The sequence below is a fragment of the Papio anubis genome, chromosome 4, assembly GCF_008728515.1.
Source record: "Papio anubis isolate 15944 chromosome 4, Panubis1.0, whole genome shotgun sequence".
In the NCBI taxonomy this organism is placed as follows: domain Eukaryota; kingdom Metazoa; phylum Chordata; class Mammalia; order Primates; family Cercopithecidae; genus Papio; species Papio anubis.
This window is the reverse complement of record NC_044979.1, coordinates 147,317,816-147,334,392: the sequence shown is the minus strand read 5'-3', so window position 1 is coordinate 147,334,392 and position 16,577 is coordinate 147,317,816. Positions and strand designations below refer to the sequence as shown.

The 16,577-nt window shown below is 56.2% G+C and overlaps 1 protein-coding gene across 1 annotated transcript in view; it reads left to right on the top strand.

Moving 5' to 3' along the window:
• Positions 1–4,240, top strand: part of ELFN1 (extracellular leucine rich repeat and fibronectin type III domain containing 1) — a 43,453-nt gene extending 39,213 nt beyond the window's left edge. Inside the window, exon 2 of the mRNA XM_021935594.2 lies at positions 566–4,240. Coding sequence (XP_021791286.2) covers positions 860–3,346 — 2,487 coding nt within the window. The 5' untranslated portion in view covers positions 566–859 and the 3' untranslated portion in view covers positions 3,347–4,240. The remainder of the gene's footprint in view (positions 1–565) is intronic.
• The last annotated feature ends 12,337 nt before the right edge of the window (positions 4,241–16,577 follow it).

Below are 16,577 nucleotides of genomic sequence, written 5' to 3'. Positions count from 1 at the left end.
GGCTGGGGGCCCAGCGGCGGGTGCACGGGGCAGCTCCTACAGGTGGCTCCAGGGGCGTTGCGGCCGGGCCTCCTGGGAGCAGAAGCGGCAGGCGACAGGCACCGTGCCCAGCGGGGCCTTCACACGCGCATCCCTGGCCGCAGCCAGCCGGCAGAAGCCCCGTCACTCCTCAGCCAAGCGACTTTAGGTCCCAGTCCCCTGCCTCAGTTTCCTCATCCGACCAGGGTTGTGCCGAGAGTGAAATGGGCTTCAGGGGGTCTCAATTCTGGGCTGTCAGTACCTTGGAGCCCGGCCAAGCAGGTAGTGCCCCATCCATTTTGCAGATGAGGAAACTGAGGCCCGAGAGCCGAGGAGACCCCTCCACGGGAGGGTGAAGCATTTCCTCCCTTATCCTGATCCGTCTCAGGACCCCCCAGGGGCTTCTGAGGAAGGGGCTTCTGTTTTCTTCTGTGTTTTACAGAAGAGGCCGGGGGGCTCAGCAGAGCAGGGACTCAGCCCACGTTCAGATGCGCTGCTGTGAGATGCTGGCCATCCCCTGACCGCTGTCTTCGCTTCTGTCTTGCAGCAGGAACGTCGGAGCAGGAGGAGCCAGTGGAGCCGTCAGGACACCCAGGCCCATGGGGCAGGAGGCCTCAGTCACCGCAGGACTGGGGCGGAAGACAAGAGACGGCCGGCCGTGAGGGAGGCACCCTCCCTCCCCGCGCTTACGTCACGCGGCCATGCAGTTTGGGACAGGACATCCCTGAGAGTGCAGGCATCTCCCCCTCCCGCCGTTCCATCCCTCTGGGGGCTGCCGCCTGGCCCCCCCACCTGGTCCCCCTGGGCAGGCTGAGTTGGGGCTCCCTGCAGGGCGGTCCCAATGGCCGGGTGTGGGTGGGGCGTGCTGTGGGTGTGTGTGGCAGCTGCCACCCTGCTGCACGCAGGCGGCCTGGCCCGCGGGGACTGCTGGCTGATCGAGGGTGACAAGGGCTTCGTGTGGCTGGCCATCTGCAGCCAGAATCAGCCGCCCTACGAGGCCATCCCACAGCAGATCAACAACACCATCGTGGACCTGCGGCTCAACGAGAACCGTATCCGCAGCGTGCAGTATGCCTCGCTCAGCCGCTTCGGCAACCTCACGTACCTCAACCTCACCAAGAACGAGATCGGCTACATCGAGGACGGCGCCTTCTCGGGCCAGTTCAACCTGCAGGTGCTGCAGCTGGGCTACAACCGGCTGCGCAACCTCACGGAGGGCATGCTGCGCGGCCTGGGCAAGCTGGAGTACCTGTACCTGCAGGCCAACCTCATCGAGGTGGTCATGGCCAGCAGCTTCTGGGAGTGCCCCAACATTGTCAACATCGACCTGTCCATGAACCGCATCCAGCAGCTCAACAGCGGCACCTTCGCCGGCCTGGCCAAGCTGTCGGTGTGCGAGCTCTACAGCAATCCCTTCTATTGCTCCTGTGAACTGCTGGGCTTCCTGCGCTGGCTGGCCGCCTTCACCAATGCCACGCAGACCTATGACCGCATGCAGTGCGAGTCGCCGCCCGTCTACTCCGGATACTACCTCCTGGGCCAGGGCCGCCGCGGCCACCGCAGCATCCTCAGCAAACTGCAGTCAGTTTGCACCGAGGACTCGTACGCGGCTGAGGTGGTCGGGCCCCCACGCCCGGCACCCGGGCGCTCACAGCCGGGCCGCTCCCCGCCGCCCCCACCTCCTCCAGAGCCCAGTGACACACCCTGTGCCGATGATGAGTGCTTCTCCGGGGATGGCACCACGCCACTGGTGGCCCTGCCCACACTGGCCACGCAGGCTGAGGCTCGCCCCCTCATCAAGGTCAAGCAGCTCACCCAGAACTCGGCCACCATCACTGTCCAGCTGCCCAGCCCATTCCACCGGATGTACACCCTGGAGCATTTCAACAACAGCAAGGCCTCCACCGTGTCCAGGCTGACCAAGGCCCAGGAGGAGATCCGCCTGACCAACCTGTTCACGCTCACCAACTACACCTACTGTGTGGTGTCCACCAGCGCCGGGCTGCGCCACAACCACACCTGCCTCACCATCTGCTTGCCCCGGCTGCCCAGCCCACCCGGCCCGGTGCCCAGCCCCTCCACGGCCACCCACTACATCATGACCATCCTGGGCTGCCTCTTCGGCATGGTGCTGGTGTTGGGTGCCGTCTACTACTGCCTGCGCAGGCGGCGGCGCCAGGAGGAGAAGCACAAGAAGGCCGCCTCTGCCGCTGCAGCTGGCAGCCTCAAGAAGACCATCATCGAGCTCAAGTATGGGCCGGAGCTGGAGGCGCCCGGCCTGGCCCCGCTGTCCCAGGGCCCGCTGCTGGGCCCCGAGGCCGTGACGCGCATCCCTTACCTGCCTGTGGCCGGCGAGGTGGAGCAGTACAAGCTGGTGGAGAGCGCGGACACCCCCAAGGCCAGCAAGGGCAGCTACATGGAGGTTCGAACCGGGGACCCTCCGGAACGCAGGGACTGTGAGCTGGGCCGGCCGGGGCCTGACAGCCAGAGCTCGGTGGCCGAGATCTCCACCATCGCCAAGGAGGTGGACAAGGTCAACCAGATCATCAACAACTGCATCGACGCGCTCAAGTCCGAGTCCACCTCCTTCCAGGGCGTCAAGTCGGGGCCCGTGTCCGCCGCCGAGCCGCCGCTGGTGCTGCTGTCCGAGCCGCTGGCCGCCAAGCATGGCTTCCTGGCGCCCGGGTACAAGGACGCCTTCGGCCACAGCCTGCAGCGGCACCACAGCGTGGAGGCGGCCGGGCCCCCTCGTGCCAGCGCCTCGTCTGGCAGCTCCGCGCGCAGCCCCCGCGCCTTCCGAGCCGAGGCTGTTGGGGTGCACAAGGCCGCGGCCGCCGAGGCCAAGTACATCGAGAAGGGCTCCCCCGCGGCCGACGCCATCCTCACTGTGACGCCCGCAGCCGCCGTGCTGCGGGCCGAGGCCGAGAAGGGTCGCCAGTACGGCGAGCACCGGCACTCGTACCCCGGCTCCCACCCGGCCGAGCCACCTGCGCCCCCCGGGCCACCGCCGCCGCCTGCGCACGAGGGTCTGGGGCGCAAGGCGTCCATCCTGGAGCCGCTCACCCGGCCGCGGCCCCGCGACCTCGCCTACTCGCAGCTGTCCCCGCAGTACCACAGCCTGAGCTACTCCTCCAGCCCCGAGTACACCTGCCGGGCCTCCCAGAGCATCTGGGAGCGCTTCAGACTGAGCCGCCGGCGGCACAAGGAGGAAGAGGAGTTCATGGCCGCGGGCCACGCTCTGCGCAAGAAGGTTCAGTTCGCCAAAGACGAGGATCTGCACGACATCCTGGACTACTGGAAGGGCGTGTCGGCCCAGCACAAGTCCTGAGCCCCCCCCCCAAGACCCGCGATGCCCACTGGACCAAAAAGGATGCAGGATCCACCCAGAGACTCACACGCACAACACCACAGCATCCAACACACGCACAACACCACAGCAACTGTGACAGCCGGGGGGCCCTGCAGAGGCGAGGGGGGCGTGGGCGGGGACAGACAAGGGGGACACGTCCCGAGCTCCTGTGGCTGGTCCTGGGATGCGCTCGCCGCCCCGGGTGGTACGTGTCCACACACACACACACACACACACACACATACCCACACACACACGAGGGACTTCGGAAAACTGTGTCTTAGGGATGGGGGGTGGGGGTGGGGATTTTTTTTCATTATCTTTCCTCTTTTGAGTCTTCTCTGCCTTTTCTTTTCCTCTCTCTTTATTTTCTTCCTTTTATAAAAAAATATAATAAAATACAAGTTCTTTTAAAAAGACATAAAACGCCGTCCGTGGGGGGTGTGGCCGGCGTGGCCACCTCGTGGCCCCTCACGTGATCTCCTCGGTCCGTGGTTTTCTGTGGATTCTCTGTCCAGTCTGTCTCTTCGTTGCCGCCTCCGGAGTCCACCACAGAGGGTCAGGTGAATGCCGGCGGCCAGGTGGCCTCTGGGACAGGTCCTGGAGCCCTGCTGGACTCAGGGTGGGTGGAGGCTGTGCCTGTGGACGGCCGGGGTGGCCGGAAGGGCCGAGGGCTGGGAGACACGTCCCCCAGCCCAGCCCCCGTGTACACTGTAGTCGTTCTATTGTACAGAAAAAAATATTTCTATATTTGCAATGTTTGCTGTAAAATGAGAAAGAAAAAAAAGACTATGTCTACTAAAAAAAAAACAAAAAACAAAAAAAAGACTATGTCTACTAAAAAAAAAAATCTGCAAAGGAAAAGAAGTCAAATGCTTGTTTGTCCTGGGTTTTTACTGTGGGTTTCAGGGAAAGCGTTGAGGTTTCTTTTACGTCCCGTTTTTGGGGGTGGTTTTACTGATTTTGGCCTTGGGGTGAGGACATACTGTGCTCTCTTGGCGAGAGCATGGTGTGACCAGGGGGCTGCACGTGGGAACCCTTGGGAGATGGGCGGCCCCCACTGGGCTGGAGCGTGTCTGAGAACCAGTGTGGACAGGGCAGGCAGGAGCCGAGCTCAGGTGGCAGCGGGAGGATGGGTGGGAGCAGGGTCTTGGCGTGGTGGATCTGCGGTGCCGGGTTGCTTCTGTGTGTGTCTGGCTGTGCGTGCCAGCGGGGTGTGTGCAGAACCCAGCGGCTGAGGGGTTGTGAGTGGGCCTGGGACGCCCAGAGGCTCTTGAGTGAGGTTCTGGGTGAGTCGATGGTGTGGGTTTGCATGTGAGTGAGTGTGAGCGTGAGGTGGTTGGAGGGTGCGTCTGTGTGAGGGTGGGCTCCCCTGCCGTCGCCAGAGCCCCAGCTACAGGAGGTGCCCAGAGACCCCTAATTCTGCAGGGGTCTCTCAGGATGCTGTGCCCAGAGCCAGACCCTGCACTGCAGCCCCTCCCCACGCATCTCACCCACCACCCCTCCCCCAGACAGCCCGCCCTTGTGTGGCCCCTGTTCTGAGTGAATAAGAGGCTGGGGTCCACGTGGGACAAGCACCAGCTTGTTCAGCATCCCCGGGGAAGGGTGGAGAGAGTCCCTGGCTTCCTGCTGCCCAGAGCACGGGGTGCCCCTGATTCCACCTACAGGAGCCAGAGCGAGAGTCTGAGGAAGAGACTCCACTCCCAGGCCCTTGAATCCACCTGCCAGTTGAGTGGGGGTCTTGTACCCAACCCAGGGAAACCGCCCCCAGCCCTGCACCCCACGCAGAGCTGCCTTTCTGCTCAGGGGGAGGGCTCTGCTGGGAAGGGGAACGCCTCGCCCTGGGCCCTTCCCTCCCACATGGCCCCGGGGTCCAGACACCTGCCTGATGCTGGGACTGGGAGTCAAAGCTCCCTGTCACCCCTCCCTGCCTGCCTGGACGGCCCCTCCCCTCTCCTTCCTAAAGTCCCGGCTGCTGAGCCCCCACCCCACCCCTCCATTGAGGGCAGACCCACCCCCAGTCTGAACTCTGGCACAGACCCAGGGAGGCAGGAGGCTGCGGCTAGAGCCAGGTCCCAGAGGCAACAGGAACCCAGGAGACTCCAGGGCAGGAACTGGAGGGATGGAAGCTGGTTTTCAGGCTCTGACAGGTCCCCAAGAAGGCACCCAGTCTCAGCCTGACCCAGTGGGGGACAAGGAGGGAGAGAGGAAGGGCCAATGGGGGTAGGAGCAGGGGCAGCCTCTGCTTGCATGCCCTCGGTGACAGGAAGCTCACCCCTCTCCTCTGTCGCTGCCTCCAGCTTTTGGGACCTTCCTTAGAGCAGAAGCCCAGGAGCCAGTCCCCCAGAGGCCACAGAACTGAGGGCCCATCTGTCCCTTCCAGGTTAGCCAGCCTGGTCCTGCCACCTGCACTCAGGTCACCCCACCAGGGTTCTGGGAGTGTGAGGCCTACTCCGGGGGTGCACGCCTGGGTGGGCTCCATGGGCACCCTGTGACTCAGCCCTCCAAAGGGGGCCATTTCTGAGGACGCTGCGTCACCAGCTCTTCCCTATTTGACCCAAGGTTTGTGGTCAACCTGAGGCTCCCAGCCCTGGGCAGTTCCCCATCCTCCATGAGGGGTCCCGGGAGGGCATGGGAGACTGCTGGAGACCACAAGGCCAGGCCCGGGGAGAGGAGCGAGTACCAGGAGCGGGATCCAGGGCTGACGGGTAGAGGCCCAGTGAGGGCCCTGGCATGCCCAAGGTCACACAGCAACTCGATGACTGTCTGGTCATGGGACAGAGAGGCGGCCAGGCCTTCTCAGCCCGACGCTTCCCTTCACCGAGGAGCAAAGATGGGCTATTTATAGGGAATGCGGGAGAAGGGCAGACACCAAAGAGAGGCACCTGCCTTGGGGACACCCGGCAGCTGGCCAGAAAGGGCGGGTGTGTGGGAGGGCAGGTGCCCAGGGAGAGTCAAGGGCCCACAGAGGAACAAGGGAAAATGGCAAGTGGTGAGGTGCACGGTCCTCAGCAGCCGGGACACCCAGCCTGGGAGCTCAGGCCTCCTGGGAGCCGTGGGGCTTGGCCCCGAGTGTTTGCGAACGCTCAGCCAGTCCTGGGACAAAGAGCCCCGAGTTCCCATGCCCTTGCTTGAAGGTGTCATGGTGGGGGTGACAGGATGTAAGCAGGAGAAGACACACACTTATGAAGCACCTACTGTGTGCAGGGCTCTGTGCCAAGCTCTGTGTGGGCACAGGGAGGATCCCAGCCTAGTCCCGGCCCCCGGGGAGCTCACAGGCTGGTGGAACACTCAGTGTGGAGGGGGGTGACCCTGCTCAGGGCAGCAGGGGAGGCACTGGAGGTCCAGGAAGGATGGGAACTACCCACTGGGAAGAGCCGGGAGGGCTTCCTGGAAGGAGTGGTATTTGGTTTGGGTGAGAAAGTGGGTGGAGGCTGCCAAGGTGAGAGGGGTTGGTGCCCCGTGGGCTCAGAGCTGGGCTCAGGAGCAGGAGGAAACCTTCTGGAGCCAGCCTTGCCCTGCAGCTGGGATGGGTGCCCAGCTTCCGAGGGGCAGCTGGAGGGCAGCTATTGCTCATGTATGAGACAAGGGCTAAGCCACAGTGAGGGTTCAGGCCCAGGCCATACCCCAGGACTGTGTGACCACAGCAAGCCACTGGCCCTCTCTGCCTCAGTCTCCTCGTTTGTCCAGCGGGGGATGCCAACGCCTGCCCCTCCTGCAGTGCACTGGTTATCCATTGCCGTTTTCATGCTGCCTAACCCACAACCACAGCACGGCATGGCCCCTCGGGGGGCAGCTGGCAAGAGGGCACACTCTCATGTTGGGGGCACAGGGAGGAACGGGTTTTTCCCCACAGTCTCCCATCCTCCATCAAGCCAGCAGAGGCCGGTTCTTGTGGCGACAGCCAAGGGAGCAAACCCCAGGGTCACATCTGCTGGCATCCCACAGGCCAGGGTGAGCCACAGGGCGGAGCTCAGAGGAAAAGCGTGGACAGGGCACCCCAGCCCAGGGGCCCGTGGCCAAGGCTGCAGACACGGAGGGCAAAGATGGGGGTGGGGCCTCTATGCACCGAGGCCAAAGGCATGGCTGAGTCCAGGTGTCCCTCCCTGGGGCAGAGGGCAGAGCCGGAAGAGCAGAAAACCCAAGGCCCCAGGTCTCTGCCACCCACGCGTTCGCTTAGCACACAAACGGAGAGAGCCTGCTGTGTACCAGACATGCTGCCTGCCCCTCCTCACCGAGAACATGTCAGCCACGGTAGCCTACTGTGTACTAGACATGCTGTCTGCCCCCCTCTCCACCAAGAACGTGTCAGCCATGGTCCCAACAGGAAAGAGCAGAGACCCCAAAGTAGAATCCTTCAAGGGGTTGCCTACGAAGGGGCCATTTCCAGAGACACCAAGCTGACGGCACACCTTGGCCCCCTGGGAGAGGGGGAGGAGGAGAGCCCCCGAACCCGGAGGGAGAGAGAGGTGCAGAGAAGCCCACGGAGCCCTGGAGAGGGACCTCAGGGGAAGTTCCCAGTGGGCCTGGGCAGCCTCGCAGGAGGACTGGGGACACGTGCCCACCCCGGCTCCTCCCCCAATCTCCCTCCCATCTCCTGCTGGGCTCCCTGCTGGCTGCATGGCCAGGACGCCAGGGAACCCACGATGGGGTGCACAAGGTTCAGTCCACGGTTCAGAGAACCTGGAGTGGGCGATGGGGGAGGCTGACCAGGGGGCAGCCACAGAGTAGGGGACGTCATCTCCACTGGGGACAGGGAGGCTTTAGAGGAGGTGATCGCTCAAGACCCTGAAGGTGGCCAGGCACCGTGGCTCATGCTTGTAATCCCAGCACTTTGGGAGGCCAAGGCAGGCAGATGACCTGAGGTCAGGAGTTCAAGACCAGCCTGACCAACATGGTGAAACCCCATCTACATCACTGTGGTACATAGTACATCATTGTGTACTAAAAATACACAAATCAGCCTGGTGTGGTGGTGGCGCCTGTAATTCCAGCTACTTGGGAGGCTGAGGCAGGAGAATTGCTTGAACCCAGGAGGTGGAGGTTGTAGTGAGCCGAGATCGCGCCACTGCACTCCAGCCTGGTGACAGAGCGAGACTCCGTCTCACCAAAAAACAAAAAAAAAAAACAAAAAAACACACACATACAAAAAAAGTAAACAAAACAACAAAAAACAGGCAGACAAAAAGACCCTGAAGGACAAACAGGAATTGGCGTGGCAGAGACAAGGCGGTGGGGACAGGGAGCGGACTTCCATCCAGAGAGGATGGCAGGGGCCAAGGTGCAGACAGCACAGACCCCTGAGCCCACCCAGAGGGGCCACCATGGGGCAGTGAGGGGGCCTGGTCTGCTGAGACTAGGGACAGGGTGGAGCCAGGCTCGGTGGCCTGCTTTGCAAGTGTGAAGAAACGACAGTAGGGCTCTGGGCATAGGGAGCCATTGACAGTTGTCTATTCTATTCCATTTTATTCTGTTCTGTTCTATTCTATTCTATTCTATTCCTCTACTCTCTCTGTTCTCTTCTGTTTCCTGTTCATTTCCTTCTATTCTATTCTATTTCTATTCTATTCCTTCTATTCTATTCTGTTCTATTTATTCCTTTTCTCTACTCCTATTCCGCTCTATTCTATTACTCTACTGTACTCTTCCTATTTCTATTCTTCTATTTCTGTTCTATTCTATTCTATTCTATCATATCTACTCTACTCTATTTCTATTTCTATTTCTATTTCTTCTATTTCCTTCATTTCTTCTATTCTATTCAGACAGAGGTCTTACACTCTATATACTTTAGGCCTAGTGCAGTGGCACCATCCTTTACATTTCACTGCGGCCTCCAGATTCCACCAGGCTCAGGTCCTCCTATCTCAGCCTCCCCAGTGGCTGGGATACAGGTTAGCACCACCTTTTTTCTGGCTATTTTTTGTTTGTTTGTTTGTTTTGTTTGTTTGTTTGTTCTGTAGAGATGGCGGTTTGTTATGTTGCCCAGGCTGGTCTTGAACTCCTGGACTCAAGTGATCCACCCGCCTTGACCTCCCAAAGTAGTGGGATTACAGGTGTGAGCTGCCTCACCCAGCCAGTATGTTAAAGAATAATAACTTTTATTGATGTTTTTCTTATCTCAAAAGTAATCCTTTTGCTACATAAACTTTAGAAAACAAAGGAGGAAACAGAAGTCATTTGCTCTCCCCACCCCGAGCTCACCATGGGAATATATCAGTATCTGCCTTTCTAGCCCTTTCTCTCTAAAAATGCAGCGGGCTTGACATCTCTACCCTGCAGGCGGATGTGCAAAGAGGTATCTCTTTATTTTCTGTAACAACGGGTGTTTGGAGCCTCTGTTCCCCCAGATGGGGCATAGGGCGTGGTGCATGAAGATGGGGAAATAACCGTGTGTTTTAGGATCCAGTGCAGAAGAAAACGTTGGTGATGCCGTAAGATCTGGACCGTCTGTATTCAACGATCTCCTCTCCACGCATCGAGTATGATGCTGTCTATCAACCATCCTTGGCAGGCTTGAGAAAACAGGAAGAGGGAGAGAATTGCCAGAGCAATGCTTGAGTTAGATGGGATGAGATATTGTGCTCCATGGAAGGGCTGGCCTTGGCCAGGCAGGTCTTGGACTTGGCCGTTGCTCCTCCTCAGAGGGAGAGAACGCGGGGATGTGGGCTCTGGTGGGGCGTAGGGACAGTCTCTTTGGGTGACTGTGATTTTCTCAGTATCTCTTCTCACCCCATTGCATGGCCCTTTTGTTCTACTTTCTAGGAGTCTTTAAAATTTTTACTTTAAATTTGAGGTAATTATAGAGTCACAGGAAGTTGTAAAAATAGAGTCACCCAGCTTCCCCCAGCGGTGACACCTTACGTAACCGGCGTACAGTATCAAAACCAGGAAGTCAGCTTGTACCTGGGTGTCATTCTGTTAACTAAGATCTGATTCAGTTCCTAGCAGCCTGCACACGCATTCACCTGCATGTACGCGTGTGTAGTTCTTTGCGAACTTACCCCACATATATAGATTTCAGTAACCACTGCCCCAGTCCAGATTCAGAACTGTTCCGTCACCACAGGGATCTTGCCGTCCCCCACTCCACCCCAATGCTACCCTTGCCTGGCAGCCACAAATCTCTCCTCCATTTCTGTCATTTTGAGAACGTTATACGAATGAAATCATACCCTATTTAACCTTTGAGGTGTTTTTCCCCCGCTCAGCATAAGGCCCTTAAAAGCCACCCAAATTCTTTTATTATTATTATTTTTTTTGAAATGGAGTTTTGCTCTTGCTGCCCAGGATGGAGTGCCATGGCACGATCTCAGCTCACTGCAACGTCCGCCTTTCAGGTTCAAGCGATTGTCCTGCCTCAGCCTCCCAAGTAGCTGGGATTACAGGTACCTGCCACCACACCCGGTTCAGTTTTGTATTTTTTAGCAGAGACAAGTTTTCACCATGTTGGCCAGGCTGGTCTCGAACTCCTGATCTCAGGTGATCTGTCCACCTCAGTCTCTCAAAGTGCTGGGATTACAGGCGTGAGCCACCACCGTGCCTGGTCCACCCAAGTTCTTTTATGAATCAATGGTTTAGTTTGCGCCTTTTCATCGCTGAGTGGTATTCCATTGTATAGATGACACACCCAAGTTTGTTTAACCTTATTCACCTGTGGAAAACCATTTGGGTGGTTTTGCAATTTCAGGCCACTACAAATAAATTGCTATGAACATTCACGCACAGGCTTTGGTGAGAACTTAAGTTTTCATCTTTCTGGGGTTAATGCACAGGCATGCAGTTGCTGGGGTGCATAGTAAGTGCATGCTGGCTGCTCAACTGTTTTTCAGGGTGGTTGCACCCATTTTTTGTGTCCGCCACCAATGTACGTGAGATGAAATTTCTCCACACCCTCACTGGCATTGGATCATATCATTATTTTCTGTTTTAGCCATTCTAACAGTGTATAGTGACATCTCACTGTGGTTTAAGTTCTATTCTCTGGTATCTACTGATGGTGAACACCTATACGGGTGCTTATTTGTCCTCTGTACCTCTTCTTTGATGAAATGTCTCCTTACATCTTTTTTTCCCCTTTGTCTCCCTCTCTTTCTTTTCTTTTCTTTCTTTCTTACTTTCTTTCTCTTTCTTTCCTTTTTTTCTTTCCTTTTCTTTCTTTTTCTTTCTTTCATTTATTTTTCTTTCTTTTTCTCTTTCTTTCTCTTTCTTCTTTCTTTCCTTTCTTTTCTCTTTTCCTTCCTTTCTTTCTTTCCTTTCTTTCTTTTCTTTCTTTCTTTCTTTTCTTTTCTTTCTTTCCTTTCTTTCTTTTCTTTCTTTCCTTTCTTTCTTTTCTTTTTCTTTCATGCTTTCTTTTCTTTCTTTATTTTTCTTTCTTTTCTTTCTTTTTCTCTTTCTTTTTCTTTTCCTTTCCTTTCTTCTTTCTTTCTTTCTTTCTTTTTTTTTGACAGAATCTCACTCTGTCACCCAGGCTGGAGTGCAGTGGCATGATCTCGGCTCACTACAACCTCTGCCTTCCTGGTTCAAGCAAGTCTCCTGCCTCAGGCTCCCCAGCAGCTGGGACTACAGGCACACGCCACTGCAACTGGCTAATTTTTGTATTTTTAGTAGAGACAGGGTTTCACCATATTGATCAGGCTGGTCTTGAACTCCTGACCTCAGGTGATCTGCCCACCTCAGCCTCCCAAAGTGCTGGGATTACAGGCGTGAGCCACCACGCCCGGCCTTTTTTCCCATTTTCTAAATGTTTTGTTTGTTTCTGCTGTGGGGTCTTAAGGGTCCTTTACACTTTTTTAGAAACAACACCTTTGTCAGTTGTGTGCTTTGCAAATATTTTCTCCCTGCCTGTGGGCTTGTCTTTTCATCCTTAGAAGGCAAGAATTTTTTTTTTAACTTTTTGAGTTCTAATTGATCCATTTTTTAATTTTGTAGATCATGCTTTTGGTGTCACATTGCCTCGCCAGAGGTCCTGAAGATGTTCTAGTATTTCTGCTATATTTTATCTTAGAAGATTATAGTTTACTTTTTATATTTAAATTCATGGTCTATTTCGAATTAATGTTCGAAAGCGCTGGGACGATGGGCATGAGCCAATGTACCCGGCCAATCTCTCTGCTTTTAATAAGTGCCGTCACCTTCGGCTGTGCCTGGTGTCCTTAAGTCCAAAGTATTTGTGAGTCTTCCTTTCCTGGGACTAAATTTCTAAACGAGGACAGCCACCCATTGTGACTGGTGTTGCCTTTTAAACTAATATAATCAGTGACTCTTCTGGACTTTAGTCCTAAGATTTGGACCGTCTCTATTCAACTATCTTCTCTCCCACGCATCGAGTATGGAACTATCTATCAACCATCCTTGGCAGGCTTGAGAAAACAGTCACTGAAATCACTTTTCCGAAGGACTTAATTCCTTCCCAGAACTTCAGCTGGGGAAGGCTGTCATGGGGCCTGTCCTGCCACAAGGCAGTGAGGCTTTCGTGCCCCGTTGTGAGGTGGTCACTGACCACAAGCCGCCCCAGGGTGAGGCAGCAGGATCCCTGACTCCTGCAAGAGGGATGGTGCAAACCGCCCGAGGAAAACCCTCCAGAGGGGAAGCAGGTGTGAACCTCAGCAACGGCGCCAGGTAGCAGCTGGAGCACGGGTACCCCAGAGGGGTGGGAGGAACCCTGCAGCATCTGGGTGGGTCACCAACAGCATCTGCCACTGACTCCCATTGCACTATTCAAATGCATTTGCTTCTCACATTAGATGGCTTCTATCTGACACAGCTTGCCTGCATTTTAGTGGGTTCATCTGCTGAGACATTTGGAGAGGGGTAGAGGAGTGAACACTAGTACCCACAGATGTAGCATGCCCAGACCCATGACTGAACCTAACTGTAACCATAACCATACCCTAACCCCAACCTAACCCTAACCCTAACCCACAGGTGCAGTATGCCCAGGCCGACCACTGAAACCTAACCATAACCCAAACCTAACCATAAACATAACCCTAACTTAACTCTAACCCAGCCCTAAACCTAACCATAAGCCTAACCCTAACCCTAACCCTAACCCCAACCATAAGCCCTCATCACAGGCAGCCTTGCTTTCTAATGCTGATCACGGTCCATTACCCTTGCCAGCTGGTGACTGCTTTCTTTCTTTTCTTCTTTTTTTTTCTTTCTGAGATGGAGTTTCACTCTTGTTGCCCAGGCTGGAGTGCAGTGGTGCGATCTCAGCTCACAGCAACCTCCACCTCCGTGGTTCAAGCAATTCTCCTGCCTCAGCCTCCCAAGTAGGTGGGACTACAGGCACCCGCCGCCACACCTGGCTAACTTTTGTATTTTTAGTAGAGACGGGGTTTCACCAAGTTGGTCATGCTGGTCTCAAACTCCTGACGTCAGATGATCCACCCGCCTCGGCCTCCCAAAGTGCTGGGTGTGAGCCATCGCGCAGGGCCCCAGGTCAGTGCTTTCTTTGCTTGTTTCTATCTTGGTGAAAGGAGCTCAGAGTAAACAGGCAACATCCACTGTGTAATCAAACCCAGGTTCACCTGCTTGCTGTTATTAGAGAAGGCAAAACTTGACAGATGGGTGCTGGTAGGAGGAAGAGCAGGTGTATTCGGAGGGCCAGCCGACTGGAAAGATGGTGGACTAGCGCCCTAAACGCCATCTTTAGTCAGCACAAGTTTCAGGCTTGGTTTATGTAACATGTAGGGGAAGAGGAGGGGGTTGGGACCAAGAGGTGACTGATCTGGGAGCCAGGGAGGGTCCAAGGAGGTTGGACGCTTCTTAGTCCTTGACCAGGTCACAGTGCTCCTGTAAATCCTTTTTTTTTTTTTTTTTTTTTTTTTTGAGACAGAGTCTTACTCTATCGCCCAGGCTGGAGTGCAGTGGCTGGATCTCGGCTCACTGCAAGCTCTGCCTCCCGGGTTCATGCCATTCTCCTGCCTCAGCCTCCCAAGTAGCTGGGACTACAGGCGCCCACACCACGCCCAACTAGTTTTTTGTATTTTTTAGTAGAGACGGGGTTTCACCGTGTTAGCCAGGATGGTCTCGATCTCCTGACCTCGTGATCAGCCCATCTCGGCCTCCCAAAGTGCTGGGATTACAGGCTTGAGCCACCACGCCCGGCCACTCCTGTAAATCTTTAACAAAACCTAGTTAGCTCTTTACACAGCTCCCTTTAATCCCAGAGTTAGTTTTAAAAGTCACACGATTGCTGTTTTTGCATTTTTGCCTCAGTGCTCTAAAACCATCCCAGCCTACATGCAGGAGAAGGAAAAGGCCCCTTTGCAAACGTGGAGTGCGTTGGCTGTTTCGCTGTTGCAATCGTTTTAAATGCAATGGGACATTTTAAATAGAGACATAGAGACGGTGTTTTGTTATGTTGCCCGGGCTGGTCTTGAACTCCTGGACTCAAGTGATCCGCCCACCTTGATATCCCAAAGTACTGGGATTACAGGTGTGAGCTGCCTCGCCAGCCAGTATGTGAAAGAATAATAACTTTCATTGATTTTTTTCTTATCTCAAAAGTAATCCTTTTGCTTGTGTCCCCTGGTGCAAGCCTCTTGCCTCTGGGAGCCAGGATCCTGGGAGCTGTGGAGCCTAAAGTCGTGGGATGGAAAGCAGACGTTCCCCAGGTGGGTCACCGGTGGTGATGGACAGTGGGGCCGCCCCTACCCCCTCCCCTCTGGCTCTCAGGAACCTGTCTTCTATTCATCGGGAAAACAGCACCGTATAAATAGCACCGCTGTGTTAGCGTGTATGCCACATGCCACAGGACGTGTCCCTGTCTTCACAGCGTCATCTCCAAGCAGGTCCCCTTGCTGTCATTACCATTCCACCCACCCCTCTATCCGGCTGGCAGTTTTGGGGTGATGTACTGTGTGGTGGGATCAGAGAATCCCAGGGTCCTGTGCTCGCCAATACACCTTCTCCTCCATAAAGCGGGTCCCTTGAGCCAAAGTGATGTTAGGTGGGTCCTCGTGCCAGCACATCAGACACTCCACGGGCCTCGGGGTTGGTCCTGGATGAATCCCAGGTAACACGAGTCCAGGCCAGAAGGAGTCCAGTGAAATCCACTTGCCACCACCACCTCGAGAGACGGCCTCATAGCGAGGTTCGGACATTTGGCAGTGGCAGAAGCTAGATGAGCCCTGGTGAAGGGAAGTTCTTGTGATTGGACCCTGCAGACCCTCCCTCCCTCCCTGCTACCACGGCCGTGCCAAATAAGAGCCACTGCACCAGCACTGAGTGGCCGAGGGCGATGCTGGGGTGGCCAAGGGTGGAGGCTGGGATGGCTGAGGATGGAGGCTGGCTGGCTGAAGATGGAGGCTGAGGTAGCCAAGAGTGGAGTCTGGGGTGACCACAGAGCCAGGCTGGGGTGACCAAGGGTGGAGACTGGGGTGGGTGAGGGTGGAGGCTGGGATGGCTGAGGATGGAGGCTGGGGTGGCTGAGGATGGAGGCTGGGGTGGCCGAGGATGGAGGCTGGGGTGGCTTAGAGTGGAGGCTGGCTGGCTAGGGGTGGAGTCCAGGGTGGCTGAGGATGGAGCCTGGCTGGCCAGTAATGGAGGATGGCTGGCTGAGGGTGGAGACTGTGGTGGCAGAGGATGGATTCTGGGGTGGCAGAGGATGGAGGCTGAGGTGACCAAGGGTAGAGTCTGGGGTGGCTGAAGATGGAGGCTAGAAGTGCTCGAAAGGTGAAGCCTAGAGGTGGCTCAGGATGAGACAGGAGTGAAGCTGAGGAATGGAGGCTAAGGTGGCCGAGGGTGGAGGCTGGGGTTGCATAGAGTGGAGGCTGCATTGGCTGAGGATGGAGGCTGGCTGGCTGAGGATGGAGGCTGGCTGGCTGGGAATGGAGGCTGAAGTGGCTGAGGTTGAAGGCTGGGGTGTAGAATTAGATCTAGGGCCAGGGAGGTGAGCTAAGGAGTGACAAGAGGTGGAGACTGGAGTGGCTGAGGTTGGAGGTTGGGGTGGCCTAGGATGGAGGCTGGCTGGCTGAGGATGGAGAGGATGGAGCCTGGCTGATGAAAATATCTGGCGGAGGAACTAGCTAGCTGAGGATAAAGGCTAGAATTTGTAAGGACTGGGAGACAGCTGGCTGAGGATGGAGTCTGGGGTGGCTGAGGATGAGGCTGGCTGGCTGAGGGTGGAGGCTGGGATGGCTGAGGATGGAGGCTGGGGTGGCTGAGGGTAGAGCCTGGCTGGCCAAGGATGGAGACTGGG